We start from the raw sequence: 19,455 nt of genomic DNA, 5'->3' as shown, positions 1-19,455 counted from the left end.
GTGTTTTTTTTTTATGACATCCACTCTTTCTACATCGCGACCGTTTTGCTCCATGAAAAAAATATGCAGCAGCTTTTGTACGGTTTTCTCTCTCCCTCTTGTGTTTAGACTCCATTTCCTGGTACTCATCGTCATCATCTCTTCCTTTATTATCCGAAATAAGCTAAAACTAACTTATATTTGCTCAGCTGCATGACATTTCTCTTATGTGCACCCTTTTCAACCTGAACAATGCGATAATGCAGCCATGCATTTACCACGGCATGGTCAAAAAGCTATGGCATTGTCGGATATAGCCACAAATATGTTGAAATATGTACTTATGTACTTTATAAAGTACATCAGAAGTCTAAGTACTAAAACTTTTATTGTCTACATTTGTCCTCTGCAAAGGACATAAAACAAAAAATCATGGTGTATTGAATATTTTATAAAATTATATCAAACTACCAGTGCACATCATCATTTTATAGTCTTAATTAATTAATTATCGCATAAAATCCAATAAGAACCAACATTTCAATACGATTCAAATCGATTAACGTACCGCTGCGTGCACGCACCGACACACGTCCATCTTCCGTCACCATTACGCAAAAAGGGAACCACACGGCAATTGACATTTACCTATATTTAGTAACCTAGATATTCGATAGATGTCACCATCTAAATCTTTTGGGACTACCAGATTAAAAAGCGGCAAAATATTTTTTTGAAATTTATCCGGTCTTATGTCCTGTTTGTAGTACAGATGTAGGCAGGAGGATAAATATATAGAGTTTATATGTGAATAATAATTCAATGGATGTGAGCTCAGGACTTCCGGTGCGCTCGGAGCACGTGTCTCTACTTCCGGTAGAGCCATCTTTGCACCCCTATTCTAGTCGTTTCCGGTTGTGAGTATACAACCCCTTGACGGGCCATGAAAACTTTGGGTTTTGGGGGTGAAAATATGTTAAGAAAAGTTTATTCTATTTTGAAAGAAATTTTCCAAAATTGTAATATTATTATCTATTTTCTTTGTAAAACAAGGAGCCATATTTATGGTAAAGCTATCAATTTATGCAAATATATCAAAATTGGTTCAATAGTTTAAGCGATGTGAATGTAACAAAGGTATTCTAGTCTTTTGTATTAACATAAATTAGTAACTAAAATGGAGGATTTCTTTTTAATAAAATATATGTAAAAAAACACTAGAAGCATTAATACCCATAAATAGAGATTTGCGATATATTGCGGATATAACCTTGACCCCAAGAACTATTTTTATCTCAACAAATTAACTTACTCATACAATTTCAGATAAAAAGACTATACCAAAAATAATAAAAAACGAACATATTATTATTTAAAATCATGACCTTGACCTCTTATCAAAATATTTTTATCTTTACGAGAATAAAATCGTGCAAAACAAATATTGTGATTTTGATAAGCTATTTTGGCAAACTTGTCACCAGCCCGGCTAGCTCAGTCGGTAGAGCATGAGACTCTTAATCTCAGGGTCGTGGGTTCGAGCCCCACGTTGGGCGCATCTCTTTTTGTAGGGAATATCAGTTTTTTTTGAGCTGCTGTCTTTCTCATACATATACATATAACAAGTACAATATTAATTTAAACTAGCTAAGCATACGTACTTCAAATAATTTACGGTATTACATCTATATTATGATATTTTGGCTGCACCTTTGTGTATAAAGGGCGAAAATAAAGTATGTTAAATTTTTGTAAAGTTAACAACATGTTTTTTGAGACAACAAACTCTTTTCCTCTCAATTTCCAGAAACTATATTGACAAAACTATACAATAACACCATGACAATAAAGTTCTCATTACTATAACTGAACAGATCATCTTCCCCTTCGACGAATAAAGAATAAAAGAAGCCATAATCAGAGATCAGATTCAAGACGTGATGAATGTTTACCAGAGCGTAGTCATTAACACTGAACAAAACATGAAACCTGAAATCTCATATAGTTTAAAAGCTTACCTATTAATACTGGACACAGAAGGCACATTATCCTGGCTGCAGATCCCCTCACTGAGGAGTCTGTCTCTGATCTCCCACGCGAACATCGTGGGGTTCTCTCGCTTGTACGCGGCGATGGCGTCCACCACCGGGGGGGTGGCTACCTTCGGCTTGGAGCCGCCGATCACGCCGGCTTTGAAGCTGCCCGTCTCGTAATACCTGGGGAAGAAATTAAGATTTAGACATACATTTTATTGTAGTGCAACGAGTATATATTGAAAGAATAAATTAGGTAGATTATTGTTGGGTACTAGAAAGTAAGTACATCATTATTGTCTCGCTGCTGTCCATGGTAGAGTGAGGATTGAGGGATTGGTTATTGTGTGGAACTTTGCGTATATTGATCGAGTGGAGACATGTGTTCATTTGAGAACAAAAATCTCTAGGTACGTTTCTGTCACGACGTTTGCCTTCATCATCTAAGTAAATATCACACAACATGGTTTCGAAAACTTATTGCTGATTTGTTTAAGATTTGAATCTATTTACCATTTGTAGGCTATTTTATCATATACACAAGATACAATACGAAAAATTGGGTTTCTCCCACTACTAACCCCTATTGAGTTGTCCTATAACATGGGACATCCGACACTATGATACAATTTCCACCGACCGACCATAACATTTGTCTAAATGACCCCACACACAATATACAAAAGGGTTTTTACTTAAAAAAATATCGCAAAATGTATTGCAATTCATCAAAACTCAATTCAATCAAAAAGGACATTCGCACCCTTCGTTTTAATCGAATAGTTAGGGGTAGTTATTTTATTGTAGGAATTTAATTATCTTCTGCTAATGCCATGTCCCTAGAGGGCGTGATGGTGCTTGTTTATGGCTGATTTGGGACTAGCCATATGATGTGACTGGATGAAATAAAAAATGTTGAGATTGAAATAAAATAATTTTTAGTTATGGTTGCTGACTTGATCGAAATGGTAAAAAGTAGGGTATAAGTTTTACTGCAAATGTTTTCTATGAATTCCCTATAAGAGTTGTGAAATATATCATAAAAATTATCAGCAGATGATATTGTAAAATGTTCCTTATGGCTTTTTTCTTAAAGTTTATACAAATACTAAACCTACACTGTAAGAATATCGTTGAAATAATTACTTAATTTCATATTTGAATTTCGTTTAGCTATAGGATATAATCAAAATAGGTACTGAATGAAAAATTCAAATAACTGTGATACGGAAGCCTTAGTAAAATAAATTATCGACATAAATAAACTCTTTTGTATTCAATAACCAATACACTAAAACAATATCTGACCTTGAATTTTTGATTCTAACCATACTTAACTCAAAATTATATCACAACCCACTCCAAAAAAATTTCATAAGCAAAATTTTTCACTGAGATAAGATAATTCAAACCGGATTATCTGGGACCACACTCAACCAATTTACGTTAGGGCGCGTACACATGAAGCTTTACAAGTATCGTGATAAGTCAATTACCAGTGTGATCGCACCCTAAGTGAGTGGTACTTTGAAGTACAGTTGTGGAGAACAGTGGTACCTAATTGTAATTGTTTTAGTTTTCCAAGGTTTTCAAATTTTCAGGTGAATTCATAGATTTTTAAAATATTTTCCTTCTAAAATAAGATAAGATAATGCTTTATTTTGCAAACATGGGCGCACAATGTATGTTACAGGTGCTACTTAAATATTTACTTATTTATAAATAATATTATTCTGATAACTTACATTCATTTCGGTTAAAATCTTTATGCAGGTCAATAAAATTTTGTTTTAAATGGATACTGTGACAGAAAATACAATTATATGCTAAGTTATTTAATTTCTAGGAAGATAAAAAGGCTTTGCTTAAACTGCTTTAGAATCTATCACTCTGCGAAATTTTTATCTAAATAGGTTCCGTTTAAACACACAAAACAGAAAGTCTTACTTTTGAATACAATAATATTTACACTTCAACACTTGTGTATTGAACTGTACAGTATCATCAAAAACAAGGGCGCTAGTCCCATAGGGATCGGTAACATTATCGTAACGACACCCCACACCCCTGCCTACCCTCTCACACAATATATACGTTAGCATGATGATTGTGCACTTGATGGTAGATTTACAATGGTGTAAGTTAAGGAATGTTGGTGAGGTTTAGATTTGGATGGGTGACCGTCTGTGAAAAGGGAATAGACTGTACGCTGTTAAGATTTTTTTATATAGAGTGTATTATCTTGTATTATTATTATAATATGTATTTTCTAAAATGATTTATCTATTTAGATAAAGCCTAAAGTATGAGATTAAAGAAGGAGAAGATTAAAGAAAAAACAATTAGTAATAGTCATTACTAATTGTTTTTGTAGTAATTCGTTAAAGAAAACAGTTATTTAGGATAAGTATTATGTGAAAAAGAAATGCTCTTTCATTAACAAATTCGAATATGAAATCAATTTACCTGCCTTCACTTACCACTTTGACCGAAACCACCATTTTACAATAAAATGAAATTATAATTGACCAAAAGATATTTATTCATTAAGAAATCCAACTAATATTCATCATCAAACAAAATCATCATACATTTACTACAAACCTCACATATTTCACTCTCATATCATCAAATTCAATAACCGCCGTACAACCGCAAACAGGCTTAAGCCGCTTCAAGCCACTCAAAGCCGCAATAAGCCGCAGTAAGCCGGCTCCGATAAGCCTATTAGCCCCCCAGCGTTATCATGATCGCCAATATGTTGTACATTGTGATACAAATTGCTTGAGTATCTCCGTGATACAATTTGTGTGAGGAATATTGAATTTGTGTACTGTGTTACTACCTATGTGGTCTGGACGGTAGTGTGTACGACGAAGGTTGTTACTTATACCCGGTTTCTGACGTACATTTAGCGGTAGTTTATCTATTCAATAGCGTTTTTTTTGTATGAGTTTAAACGCTATTGAATAGATAAACTACCGCTAAATGTACCTCAGAAACCAGGGGGTTAGTCGGGCAAATAGGTTTTTTTTTAGGTTATATTAGTTTATTCTCAATAGTAGACAATAGTTTGATAATGTTGGAGTATATGTGTATTTAATGGAGTCTACTCGTCATATTGCAAATCGATCGACTTATATTCACAACTTGAAGTCGCTAACTCTTTATTTCCAACGAATCAAGCCGGTGACTTGTTAAAACAAAGACTCAAGTGTCTATCACTTTGGTGTGTAGAATCTATTACATGAGACTAACATAGTGAATGGCGAAATATCCCTGCCTATCTTTGGGTATAACAAATATAATATTTAAAAGGTGAGTATAAGGTCTCCAATGATCTATTATAGGTAGGTGTATTTTGTACGCCTTTGCTAACTCCTTTGGCTATGACAGGTGTTTATACTATTCGGTATAATTTCAGAAAAATAAATAAGATTTATGTAATAGCTAAAAAAGACGACCTAATAATGATTTTAAATGTTAACCGGCACCAATATTAATACCGTCCTCTCAAGAGGGACTCTGTCCTTTGAACATTCACTGCAACCTCTTTTAAAATACTTAAAAAAAATGTATTGTAAACTATAACAGTAGAGTAGTTGTTATGAAAGTAGTCAGTCCTGTATCTGTTTGGTAATTAGTGAGTTTTTCCGCCCGCCGGCCGGTGCGCGCAGAAAGCGTGACGATCGCACTTCCGTCCGTCTGTGTGATTTATTTGATAGAAATTATAAACATTACCGTTTAGGTCAGTTGAGGACTTTAAGACAGGAGTTGGAGAGACCTTTAAGACTAGACATAATATGACATACATACATAAAATGGCGCCTTCTTTCCTTAGGGATACGCAGAGACCAGAGAATGTTATTTAATTATTACTATCACACTTTAAGGCTACACATAAAATTATGTACATACATATTACATACAAAAAATCCGCCTTCTACCCATAGGGATAGAGACATTATAATTATAGCATAATATTATGTAGTCAGAGAAGGCATAATATCTAAAGATTTAATTCAGTATATCAATATCAGCCACAAACAACTCAAAAATATTGGTTTATTCAATTCTTTAGTCACGCAATGTACTATTGGTCGTTTCTAATTTATATTAGGATATGGCCACAGGCTCGCACCTACATATATATGGGACTAACATTGTTAATAGCGAAACGTGAGTGTATTTCATCTCCGCCTACACTATACATGCTACATTTACCCCCGGTTACTGAGTATACTTAGCGGTAGTTTATCTATTCAATAGCGTTTTGTATGAGTTTTAACGCTATTCAATAGATAAACTACCGCTAAATGTAGCTCAGAAACCGGGGGTTTCACGGGTAAACCCGGTATTATTATGTAAGTATGTCTATAGATTCTTATTGCACTTTATTTGCCGTGAACTAATAAATAGTGTTATAATGAAAAACTTCAGACTAGTCCGGTTGACGACACGAAATGTCGGATTACCGCGCGCTCTGGACCGTGGTACACACAACACGTACTGTGACTGACCGTATGTGTAATGTTTATTGTGTTAATAAGGAAATTGGAGTGAAATATAGAGGGAAGAAGCTGGAGAATTTTATAGTGAGTTATTTAACAAAATGCTTGGAAATTGACCGGGGTATAATTATCTACTAATATTCCACCACTTAATTTGACACTAGTTACAAAAGAAATATACCTTATAAAAAGTACAGCAGGTATTTAAATACGTAACAGTTAAATTTATAACTATGGTTCTATATAATTGCAATTCTTGTTTTCAGTGCCATTGATACGAAAAACTGAATGATAGTAGGTATAAAAGTAGCAATAGATAATGATAGATTGAAATCTCATTACAATCCAGTATCAGAAGTTTAATTAAAACACATATTCATTCTTCCACCATCTTTGAAAAGACTTAAAAGAGGCTCATTAAAACAGTATCAATCCCATTACCAAAGAGCGAACAACACCTTATTTGCAACTCTACATCCCGTTCCCCCGGGAAGTGTCCACTCTTCACAAGAATACACGATTGTCATTAAGCACAAAAATGAATGGAGAACACAAAACAAAGCATAGGGTTGCAATGGCCCCGGGATAAATTGAAAAGCGAGCTCCGATTGAGCGTCCCACGGGATTAGGGCGGGACCACGCCGGGGTATCGATTGGAAAATATGCTGTTTGTTGTTGTGATATTGCTGTTGACATTTTAAGTTTTTGGGGACAGACATGCTCTAAAATTACGTGCATGAAAATAGACACTGTCAACAATTTACGGAAATGAGAATAAATAATTCTCTTTAAAATTAATTTTAATTATTTGTGTAGATGTAAAAAACTATATTATAGAACGGTTTAAATATTTGGTTATAATATTATGAACTGATTTGATTGTTAATAATATGTTTTATATCAATAGGAGAGCAATAGTCAGTGCTTTAGTATGTAGAATGGGTTTAAAATTTCCGCAGTCTCATCGTAGGATGGGTGTAATACATATTTATATAAGCTCCTAATTTAATTGAACATGGTAACTAAATGCGGCAAGAAATTATTGTCTCATAAATAAATCCCGGAAACAGAATCCCGTGTAACAATTTCCCATCACTATTCAGTTTTCAATTTAAATCGTACAATGGTCAGCGGCCGGCGCGTTCAATTCATATTATTGTTCGTTCATATCCAAGTGGTATCGTCAAATCTGTAGACCAGTGGCCAGTGGAGGGGACAAACGGATTGTTGTTTCTGTGCTTTTTATCCCTGTGGGGGGATATTTCGGGGTTAAACTGACTGTGTGAAAATTTAGATTTTATGTTAATCCAGGGAAGCTATCACGTATCTCAGTTGACAACAATTTGAAAGGCTGCTTAAATAACTTACACATTAGGATGACAACTAACCGCATGATAAGTAGAAAAGAAATACACCGTGGGCAGATTTTTGCTGAAATTTATTGAGTAGGTTTGCGTGTCAAAGTAGCAAACTGAAGTACTAGTACAGTTTTTGATGTTTGGAGGAACTAGGTACCTACAGTTCAGAATGTTTTCTTGAAAATTCTTCGAATCCATGTATTCATGTTATATCATTCAATGTCTATCTAGGAAGCTTTCAAATCGAAACTGTTCCCACAATTTACATGAAATGGACTTAGTTTAAGGTTTGAGATCGAACATAAGTTATAATTTTTTAATTGTTTTTTTACGCTAAAAATGCAAGCGTAGCTCGTAGTTACTGGATAAAGTTTAAAAAAAATAACTTGCATCAGAATCTGCCTACCCCTATAGAAACAAGGTGTAAAATATATAAATGCTGATTTCTATGAAGTCCCAATTAGGTAACATTTAATACTAACCGCGGTTTAACCGCCGTTTAACTAGGCAGCGTTGTTTAACGTCGGTTAACCGCAAATGATGAGCTCTCAGCTCGCTAGTTTGTGTTACACGCACTCATTTGTATTACTAGACAAACATTACAAGAGAGAACATTTACGAGATACTGTTTTTCGTATAAAAACCGGGAAAATTAAGATTATGAGGTTTTCCCCCAGACTTCGGATGATACAAGCTAGCAGCAAAATAAATAGTAGTATGGGTTTATAATGAAAGGTAGAAGACCAAAGAAAAAGTAAGCATTAAAAAGACGACGGTACGACATTGTTAATCAAATATTTTTCAATATTTGATGATTGTGGATACCGTAGGTTATTAACGGAGTGTACTGAAACATCCGTAGTGTGAACACTAAACCTCAGGTACCTCTGTCAGGAAAGGTCAATGACATAATGCGAATGTGGGGAAGTTCTGAACAAAAGTGGCACTGAACAAATATTACGAAAACGAAATCGAAATAATAATAATCGTCGGATAATTTAAAAAAAGTTTTACTAGCAATGAAAATCGGTTCAAAGGCCCAAGTTAGTTTTAGTTTTTTCTGTTCTACCGTGTTGTTGCTAAGGGTAATCTATACTAAAATTATAAAGAGTTTGTTTGTTTGTTTGTTTGTTTGAACGCGGTAATCTCAGGAACTACGGTTCCGATTTGAAAAAACATTTCATTGTTAGATAGCCAATTTATCGAGGAAGCCTATAGGCTATATATTATCACGTTACGACCAATAGGAGCAGAGTACCAGTAAACAACGTTACAAAAACGGGGAAAATTATGACCCATTCTTTCTTATGTGACGCAAGTGAAGTTGCGCGGGTCAGCTAGTGTTTAATATCTAAGTATCTTGAAATATCCTGGGTATCGACTACCGAGTGGTATACAGTTTTCATACTGTGCCTACTTATACATACATATATGTAGTATTCAATTCTTAGTGTTGAAATAAACTGCTGACTGGTATAATTACAATATAGATGTTATTAGTTGCTTCACCATTTGACAGTATGAGGTCGATCGTTGTATAAATTAACGTCACTCATGTATCAATCATATTGTATTTGATCAATACATTGTTTGTAGAGGAAGTCTGCAAAACTGCTAAGCTGATTTTGAAAATTCTGGTGTCGAGAATAGCTACAATATTTTTCAGTTACATTGTAAATGTCAATGATATAGACCTCGAAGAAAACTGCGTTGGTATGAAATTCTGCAGTAATAAGGGAATATATTTTAGGCGTAAGTAAGGAAATCAGGAATTTTAATCCCATCAAATGTCCTACCATCTAAAGATCATCAAAAATAACGATTACTTACGCCCTTATGTCGGCATAGTTCTATCTAAAAGTCATTTGACTAATGAGTATAAAAGTTAAGTCATTAAGATTGTTTTTCAAAATCCGGATGAAGATAAAAATAACTGTTATAAATACTCCAATTATATACTAGTTGGATGCTGAACTATATTTTATTATGTGAATAATGGTTCCGTACGTAGTATTATATCTATTTTATGGGAATACACACTTTGGTCGAATCCCCGTTCTTTAATGAAGGCACGTTAAATTGTGGGTCCCGGCTGTCATTTTCGAAGATCTTTGTCAGTCGTTTCCAGCAGTCAGAAGCTTGAAAGTCTGGTACGGTGTTAACCCGTAAAGGTAACTGGGTTGTGAAGGTCAGATAGGCAGTCGCTCCATGTAAAATACTGATGTTCAGCTGCATTCAGTGAGACTGGAAGCCGATTCCAACATAGTTGGAAGAATAATTTCAACTTCACATTTAATAAAGATAGGTATGTGTATTGTTTTGTTTCTGTAGCTATGTTTAATATACCTAATACTATGTATTATATTGAATGGAAAAACACCTAAAATCAATTGTCGGAATAGGCTCAGGACGCGTCTTCAAAACACCAAATGCTACAACGACTTTTCTTCTGTACACACGTTACCTAACATCAAAAAAGTAAACAAAACAAAACAAATTTTACATGTACCCAACAATTTCCTACAAGCATAACGCACGAACAATTTACCCATTTCCCAACGGTACCCAAATCAACCAGTTTCAACTAAAAAACAAAAGAAAATGACATAAGCGTATTGTCTGCGCACGCGCCGGACCCACTGTATGGAACGGGGGCACGCACACATATGTAATGTGTCTATACACGACACAGCACCCGGAGTAATAACGATATAAGTGGAACTTTGAAACTTTCGCGTGACTTTAAAATATGGGAATTAACGTATATTTTCCCTCAGAATGCCTGCTTAGTCAGTCTACGACCACGGCCAGAAAGGATACGCGTTAATTCTCGTATTATATTATGTAATAAAGGTGTAAATACATATTTTTCTGTTGTTATAGTTTTAAACAGTTCAAGTGAAGATACTTTTATATCAAGTAACTGATTCTGTGCAACACAAAACTGAGATATCACGTTGATTAAAAAAGTCGATAAACCAATATACACACATAAAACACCTACTCTACTTCAATCTTAATATTTATAACACAGTATCATAAAATCAGAAACATAAAATAAAACCTGGTTTAACAAGTTTTTAGCTGTCTTGTAAAGTAAGTTTATTACACTTACGCCTTTTTTCCTGTGACTTGTGCATGTATGGTTACGTATAGACACCGTATGAATGTGTGTGTCATAATGTAGTTATATATAAGTGTGTGTTTGTGTGTCTGTGTGTGTGTTTGTGGGTGGGGTTAACAGCTACGTATCACGGCTGTAATTAAAGGAGAATAGGAGGAAAATAATTTTGATTGTTGTTAGGTATTTCTGAGGTTTTGGAGGTGGTTTATGGTTGTAAAAAATATGAGTACATTGTACTCTTAGTGAGCATGCTTATAATAATTTAACCTTCTTTCCTTGTTTGTCCTGTTGCTTCATATCATATTTTCACAGTTTATTTTTAGTTTTATGCATCTATTATTCTTTATCGCAAAATGTAGATTTCAGAGAAGGTGGATCCCATCTTCCTAAATAAGTATACCATACACTATCAATTAACCAATCATCATCATGTGGCATTCTTCACTAAAACCTTCCTCGTAAACTACTCTGTCTATTTATAAAAAATGGATGAAAATTTGTGCCCAACCCACACTTGGCCAGCGGAGTAGACTCGAGGTAGCCTCTCACTCGGTCGAGATGAGACCCTAGCCCAGTGGGACAGTAAACAGTTACCCTCTTGTTCATAAAAATATGAAGTTATGAAAGGCTTATAAACAGTTTTGTTTCTTTCACTCCTTAGCGAAACGAAAAAGAGAAAACATATTTTAGTAGTTGTTTAACTAAAATAGGTTTATAGTGTGTTTATTTATATAAGGGTTAAAATATATGTAGTGAAAATGATATTCTCCACTTACCTAGACAGTATCTTGGACACGCAACCGTGTGACACACGTAGTTGTCTGCTGATATCACAGGGTCGGACTCCACTGTGAGCCAGCTCCACTATCCGCTGCCGGACCACGTCGGGCAGCGGCCGACCGTTCACGAACACACCGCCTAGTTGGTTGACTCCACCATGACCTAGAGGACAGAAGAGCATTGTTAAAAACATACGTAAAGGAGAACAGAAGAAAGTCATCAAAAACTAGTCATCATTATTATCATTTCATACTTATGAAATTTTTATTCACACAAAAATCACGCCTTTTTCCTATATGTGGAGCAGAAACCAACGTACGCAACTTCGTACGATCCTTACAAGCTTCTTTGTGTCAATGGTTTTTTAAAGTTTTGTAGTGCATGATAGAAGGTTCGCCGCGGCGCACCCTGGAAGCAGCTAGGCTGACTTATCCTGTCACCACATCAGTACTCTCAAACACTAAACAAAATATTCAGTCTATACTTTCCTTACAAGCTTCAAAAGCATTCACATCCATATATCTTGTCATACAGGACCGCCGGTTACAAGTACACACATGACCTTTTTGCCAGACAACTTTACTTTCAAGACCAGTAAGATAAATCGTGTGTTCCTAATCATGTAAACCTTAGATAAATAATCAGGAAAGCAGCTTGAAAAGTGTCTTAAAGAGAATGGAGCCAAAATCTTCAACATTTCCACAATCTCAAGCTCACTATTTTTACGTCTCCGTACATTATTAATGAATGCTATTCGTGAATGGTATCGACTGAGCCTTTGTATCGACCCGGGTGATCGACCATCTACCCGGGCGGATCGACCGTGTACCCGGGCGTATCAGGGCGTACACGATCGATGGACGCGCTCCGATGCCCGGGTAATAACCGGATTTTAGTGTATACTAGTGGAGTTTTGTGTTCGTTTTGTTGATAAATCTGTAGTACGATAGTTTGTAAATGTTGGTTTTACGTAAATATAGACTTAAACTGGGACATGTAGCTACTTGAGATGTTACATTATCTTATTAACATATAAGTGAGAATGATAGCTGCTTTAACAGTAAGTTTAAACGTAGAAGAGGAGAATGAAACTGGCGGTCAGAAAAACAGTCACAATGAATCAGAATAACATTATAAAATGAAACAAACAAGTATGAAATACTAGCTGACCCGCGCAACTTCGCTTGCGTCACTGAAGAGAATGGGTCAAAATTTTCCCCGTTTTCGTAACATTTTTCGTTGCTACTCCGCTCCTAATGACCGTAGCGTGATGTTATATAGCCTATAGCCTTTCTCGATAAATAGGCTATCTAACACTGAAAGAATTTTTCAAATCGGACCAGTATTTCCTGAGATTAGCGCGTTCAAACAAACAAACAAACAAACTCTTCAGCTTTATAATATTAGTATAGATGCTATCTGATTTGTGCATTCTTCTATGGGAAGGTGAGATATTATGTATGTATGTATTAACGTATAAAATAAGTATGCCATAAATCAAGTTATTTTAATAAGTGTAAATTAAGTCTTGATTCTCGTGCAATCTGATTGATGTTAGCAGCAGCTCTTTTAATGTAAGTTCAGCTTATTGAAATAATAATAGAGACGAGATTGTGCTCTGTACTTACTTACTAATAGTTAGACTGAAAAGTAATAGTAAGATTATTATTATGTTTACCTACAAACCGGCGGTTAATTGGAACCATGGCTATCGCAGAATGTCATATCAGCCTCAAAGAGCAATTCATGCAAGTAATAAATATTAGTCGCAATCTCTATAAAATACTTCACAAACGGTTAGAAAAACTATCTAATCTTTGAAAAACATACGTAAATTTATCCGTGTTCACGATATCTTAGCGCGGTTGTTACGTTACACTTTCATACCCGGGCGGGGTGGGCACGAGGCGTGACGATCGACCGGTCACGCCCCCGGTCGATACCCGGCTATGCCTGGATAACCGGCTGTTTGTGCTTCGCCTATATTGTTTTCATAACATTTGTTGTGGATTATTGGAAAGGTTTTAGTATTGAGTATTGGTTGAAGGTGATTGTGGGAGTATGTTATTGAAATTTACTCAAAATATACTATGAACAGGTATACATCGATGGTATAATTTTGATAATAAAAAATTGACGAAGATGCTGGTATAAATTTGATGGGATAGACACCTCTTTTATCCGTAATCATAATCATAATCATAATTATGTTTAAGACAAAACTAAATTCTATTATAAACAAAAATTTCTCAGGCTAACACGATTTTTACAGTCATTTTTCCCATAAAATATTGTCGTGCACATGGACATACGCAATATTTTCCATCTTGTAAGGTTTCAAGTGAAAGATATACGCATACGTACATTGGAACTACTATTTAAAGAGAGATTATTTACTACTTACACAAAAACTTAGTAGAAGTATAGATAACTTAAATTTTAATACAAAAACATCGTCTTTTATTATAGCGATATATTTACATACATACAAACATACATACATTATATTTAGATGCTTATACTTATTCATAGTGATACAGGTAAATCATATTTATTGTGAACACACGGTGTACATCAAAGTTATGGGCGGATACGTGCAATAAATTAAACCTATATGAATATTTGCCAAACTGTAAACAAACAACACAATTATTTATGAACAAATAAATTGTGTATTTGTTTTTTACCTTAAGTTGTATAAAGGTAGACTTTTATGTACCCTTACTTATGTAGGAGATTCTGTCTGTCCGTATTTTCAGCTTTTGTGGAGAAACTACTGAATTTAAATTTTGTTAAGCGGCCAATATTTTTTAGCCAAGAAATTTTTGAAAATATTCAAGTATTTTACAGTACAGTTTTTCTCTTAGAAAACTGGTCAGATTATAAATATACAATTTTTTTTTAAAGTCACATTTTTAAGTGTATAATAATTGTATTTACTTGCCGCTGAAAATGCCAGCAGCAGTATTTTTTAAAAGAGGAGATGATTACTTTTCAAAGAGGGAACTTTAATATTGCTGTGTATTGATTCTAGAACATTTTACTATAGACATTAATGACTAAAAGTAAACCAAGACTTTCCTTTTTTCTCCGAAACCTCAAGTAAACTAAGCCTCTATCCAAAAATACATCCCTAATAAATGTATTTACGAAGTTGAGACACAAATAAAGCCTTGTTGCTGGTAGTAATTAAACGTAATAGCTAACAAGATGGCCGACCGGAAGCTGGGGACTCGGATGCGGTACAGACAGCAACGACTTACTGAAAAAATTACAAACTTCCGGTTTTATTTAATTGTTGTAGAGAAACTATAATTATTGGTTTTGAAGTTATGAATTTAATGATAATAGTTACATAATTCTTTTTGAATTGTTACTCCAGCACTATGCGGTTTTCTGAATTTTAATTAAATGCAACAAGTTTTAATTCTCGTTAAAATACAGACTTAATTATTTGGTAAGACGATATTCTAAGGTCATTTTGCAATAACTTTTTATTCCAATATAGGAATGTATTTCTAATACTAAAGATAGATTCCTGTTTGTTAACACGATGTTAAAACTTTTGTTACGATGTTAATCTGTGTTTGTATGTAAGTATGGAAAGTATAATAAAATAATAAAAAAATGCAACTAATAAAAAAATATGCAACTAGAGAGCAGTAAATATACAAAAATGTTTGGGCTGTTTCTTGAAATAACGCGTAGTAGAGTCGTTTCAAAATAATATTATTTCAAAATGGTGAACTTTATAAAGATATTTTTTTATTCTCTCTCTTTTTCTTTGACATATTAGATACTTGTTTTAAAAACTTGTATGTTTGTATGCTATCCGTACCACTCAGTAGTACTCGGCAGGTGTTCCCCCCTACATCTTGAAGCCTCCACCAAAATATGGAAACTGAGTAATGAGTATAGTTGGATTTTAAGGGTTTTTCTCAATCTTGTTGTATTAGGAGATCCTGTTTTAGTTAAATCATGTTTTTTCGTGTTTTAATAGAAAATATTTGAATTTTATTGTATAACTAGCTGACCCGCGCAACTTCGCTTGCGTCATATAAGAGAAAATGGGTCAAAATTTCCCCCGTTTTTTAAACAAACAATTTTGTTTTACAAACAAACTCTTCAGCTTTATAATATTAGTATAGATAAATTTACTCAGATTGTAATAATGACTTTTTGATACATATGTGTGTTCTAAAATCATCATAGTGCAGTATTTAAGTCGAATATTTTGAAAAGCGTAAAGTTTTAGGTTTGACTCCTGGATTTGAATGATGAATTCACTTCTGTAATAAGCAAAAATATGTATATTTTTTCTTTAATTTATAAATTCTTTAAACAATACATAAGTCATATCAAAGGTTTTCGGGCTTTAACAATTTAACACTAGTTTCTAGTCACGACTAACCAATACCATACGATAAAATAAAAAATACGCAACTCAAAATCAGACCTCTAGCAAATTAACCATCTTTAAAACCGTTCATAGCAAATACCAATCCCAATTTTACAGCCCCCATCACGAGCACCACCACAATCCCACCACATTCAACTCAAACGTACCAATCCCATGATGTAACCCATAAACCTTAATACACACCAGCACATAAAACAAGCCGTACAGAGGGGACCATATCCGGTGCTATTGAGAGCTCAGATTTAAAATGAGTTTTTGTATTTTGTTTTTAAATAAAGGAGGATGTTGTTATATTTGAAAAATAGTTAATGTATGGGGATTTCTGGCGGCCTTATAATATATTTTTCAGAAGTTTATAGACGTGTGGACGTCTAGTATACAACAGATTGAGCTTAAGACCGGTCGGGTTATAGATAAAAAGACTATAAACAAGAAAGTCTTATTGAAATAGCAATGGAAATGAGAGTGTGTGTATCGTAAGATTGTTAAGCACATAATAAACAAGTCACATTTCCCGAGATTAATTAATCCTAATCGAACTATATATTATTCTCTGCAACGTAGAAAACTATATACCAACCTCAAATTAATTAGATACAAAAACCATTAAATAGGGAAACCCGAACCTTATGATTGTGAAAACACTGTGACTGACAGACAACGCACAGCCGAAACTACTGAACTCAAGAAGCTCGAATTTGTCATGTACGTTCCTTGAAGAGTTGTTAAGAGATTATTTTCTGGAAAATCCACCCCATAGGTAGGTTTTCGACCGTATCCTTGGTCAAAACACATTATAAGCTTAGACATTATACATTATATTATAAGCTTAGCGTGATGGTATTCCAATAAAGCATAATACCGATGCAAGTGCAAGGACGTCACGCGCGGACGCACTCCCTTCATGTACAGAGCGTTGACCAACAACACCAACACACATTACCTTTATATATTTATATCATGTCTGTACCGTTCAGTGATTTTTTGAGAGATTTTTAAAGCCTATATAGATGATTGAGCAAACCTACATACCCACCACCAGATAGCTATTTTAGGATTAGTTTAGATTTTTGTGGTATTGATCAGGAAAATTCTTTAATAATATTATAGTTCTATGACGAGAAAAATGACATATTTATTGATTTAAATGCCATGTTTTTTTTCTATAAAAAAGGTAATACTGAAGGAATGCCGTGAAAAATAACACGTATTCAGTATGATGGAGCGTTACAAGTGTTAAAGCCGCTGATTTCGGTTTAATTCCGGCCAGGATTTTTTATTAACTTATAACATTACTAGCTGACCCGCGCAACTTCGCTTGAGTCACATAAGAGAATCATAATTTTCCCCGTTTTTGTAACATTTTTCACTAGTACTCGGCTCCTATTAGTCGTAGCGTGATGATATATAGCCCAAAGCCTTCCTCAATAAATGGGCTATCAAACACTGAAATAATTTTTCAAATCGGACCAGTAGTTCCCGAGATTAGCGCGTTCAAACAAACAAACAAACGAACAATCAAACAAACAAACTCTTTAGCTTTATAATATTAAAAAATAAATTTAACCCATTACTGTCCCACTGCTGGGCAAGGGTCTCCTCCCGTAATGAGGGAGGGGTTAGGCCTTGAGTCCACCACGCTGGCCAAGTGCGGGTTGGGGACTTTGCATGCCCTCAATAAATGTATTAAACAAATTTTAGGCATGCAAGGTTTCCTCACGATGTTTTCCTTCACCGTTGGAGCACGTGACAACTATTTCTAATACACACATAACTTCGAAAAGTCATTGGTGTGTTGCCTTGGGTTCGAACCTGCGACCACATGCGTAGGAGGTGACAACTTATACCATTCGGCTATCACTGCTTTATAATATTAGTATAGAAGTATAGATTAAAAGACTTTGATTTGAAATTATAAGCACATATTACAAAGCATCTCAAAAACGAAGAGTCAGAACTTTTAGATTTTCGCGTTGAAATGGGTTTGTGGCTTACTCCCACAATGGACGATGCTCCAGTGGACGACACCATCGGTCTGTTTATGATTTAAAGTGAAACAAACCAATCTAAATTCGCATTCATTCCCTAATAATTAGACAAAATGTCTGATTTTTTGGTAAAATATGTTCCTTAATCCCTTTCCCAGTATAATGTGCAGGTATGTAAGGGTGTATACAGGTACAAGGCCGTCATGCGCGGACGCACCCCCTAGTTAACCTGTCGCTACAATAATTACTAGTTTTTAACTTAAATGAGCACGTTTATGGAATTAATTAATTGTAATTTTATTAATAGAGCTTTGACAAAACAATTTACAGGTGAGAGGGCAGCAAATCTGTGTATAATATATTATCAATCTTCTTCTTCTCATCGTATGGTTAGTGGTCAACCTAGTGTCAAAGTTGTTCAAGCCGCCCGAAGGCCTTTGACGTGGCTTAATCAATAGTAGCCCCGAGGTTTGCATTGCGTTCTGTATAATGTAATAAGTTCGCCTTTGATGGCCTTAGAAATATGAATTAAGAAGCAAAGGAGAATGCTCAAAATGTATGGGAAAAATAACCCAGGCTGTACACAAAAGTTATGTAACTCAGAATTTTAGTGATACTGAGTGATTCAATTCCAGATATTCGCCTCTATCAAATTCGATGGCTAAATACAATTTTTTGCTATTATCTGCTATTTAAAAGGTGAATTTAAAAAATAAATATTTTTCAAACATTCATCACAATGATTATTTTTTGAATAATATAATTGTATCGAAACCGCACTACGGGCGCCAGCTAGTAGTGTGGGCGGGTATGACTTTTTTATATTCATGATAAAAAATATTGAAAATATATTAAAAACCCCTACTAAAAAGTAATAGCAAAATAGGATGTTCAGCCATCGAATTTGATAGAGGTAAACATTGGGAATTCAATTACACAGTATAACTAATTTTTTGAGTTACATAACTTTTGTGTACAGCCTGGGTTTTTTTTTAGCAATCTCCTTTAGTGAGTTTTATACACATGTAGATATGACTGTGATGTTACAACTTATATTATTTAAAGCCTGCCTTGTGTGAAAGATAGTTATAGTCTATTCTATGATCAGTATCTACTGGGTTCCTAATACGTATAATTCACCATTTTCTGCCCCACGAATTCGTTGGCGTGAAATATTTCCCGTAGTACAAAATATCCTATGTGTTAATTTATGTTATGAACAAAATTTCGTCAAAATCCATTTAGTCGTTTTAATTATTAAG

At 34.5% G+C, this 19,455-nt stretch overlaps 1 protein-coding gene and 1 non-coding gene across 4 annotated transcripts in view; one reads left to right on the top strand and one right to left on the bottom strand.

Moving 5' to 3' along the window:
- sv (paired box protein shaven) overlaps positions 1-19,455 on the bottom strand; it is a 109,352-nt gene that overhangs the window by 22,463 nt on the left and 67,434 nt on the right. For all 3 annotated transcript variants that reach the window (XM_076131138.1, XM_076131140.1, XM_076131139.1), the window contains exons 4-5: positions 11,782-11,947; positions 1,998-2,195 (exon numbers count right to left, since the gene is read on the bottom strand). In XM_076131138.1, the coding sequence (XP_075987253.1) occupies positions 1,998-2,195; positions 11,782-11,947 (364 nt within the window). The remainder of the gene's footprint in view (positions 1-1,997; positions 2,196-11,781; positions 11,948-19,455) is intronic.
- Positions 1,463-1,535, top strand: TRNAK-CUU (transfer RNA lysine (anticodon CUU)). Its single transcript has one exon. It is a non-coding gene; the product is annotated as a tRNA-Lys (tRNA).

Source organism: Anticarsia gemmatalis, chromosome 25 (genome assembly GCF_050436995.1).
Source record: "Anticarsia gemmatalis isolate Benzon Research Colony breed Stoneville strain chromosome 25, ilAntGemm2 primary, whole genome shotgun sequence".
NCBI classification, from domain to species: domain Eukaryota; kingdom Metazoa; phylum Arthropoda; class Insecta; order Lepidoptera; family Erebidae; genus Anticarsia; species Anticarsia gemmatalis.
This window is presented reverse-complemented; position numbering and strand designations above follow the sequence as displayed.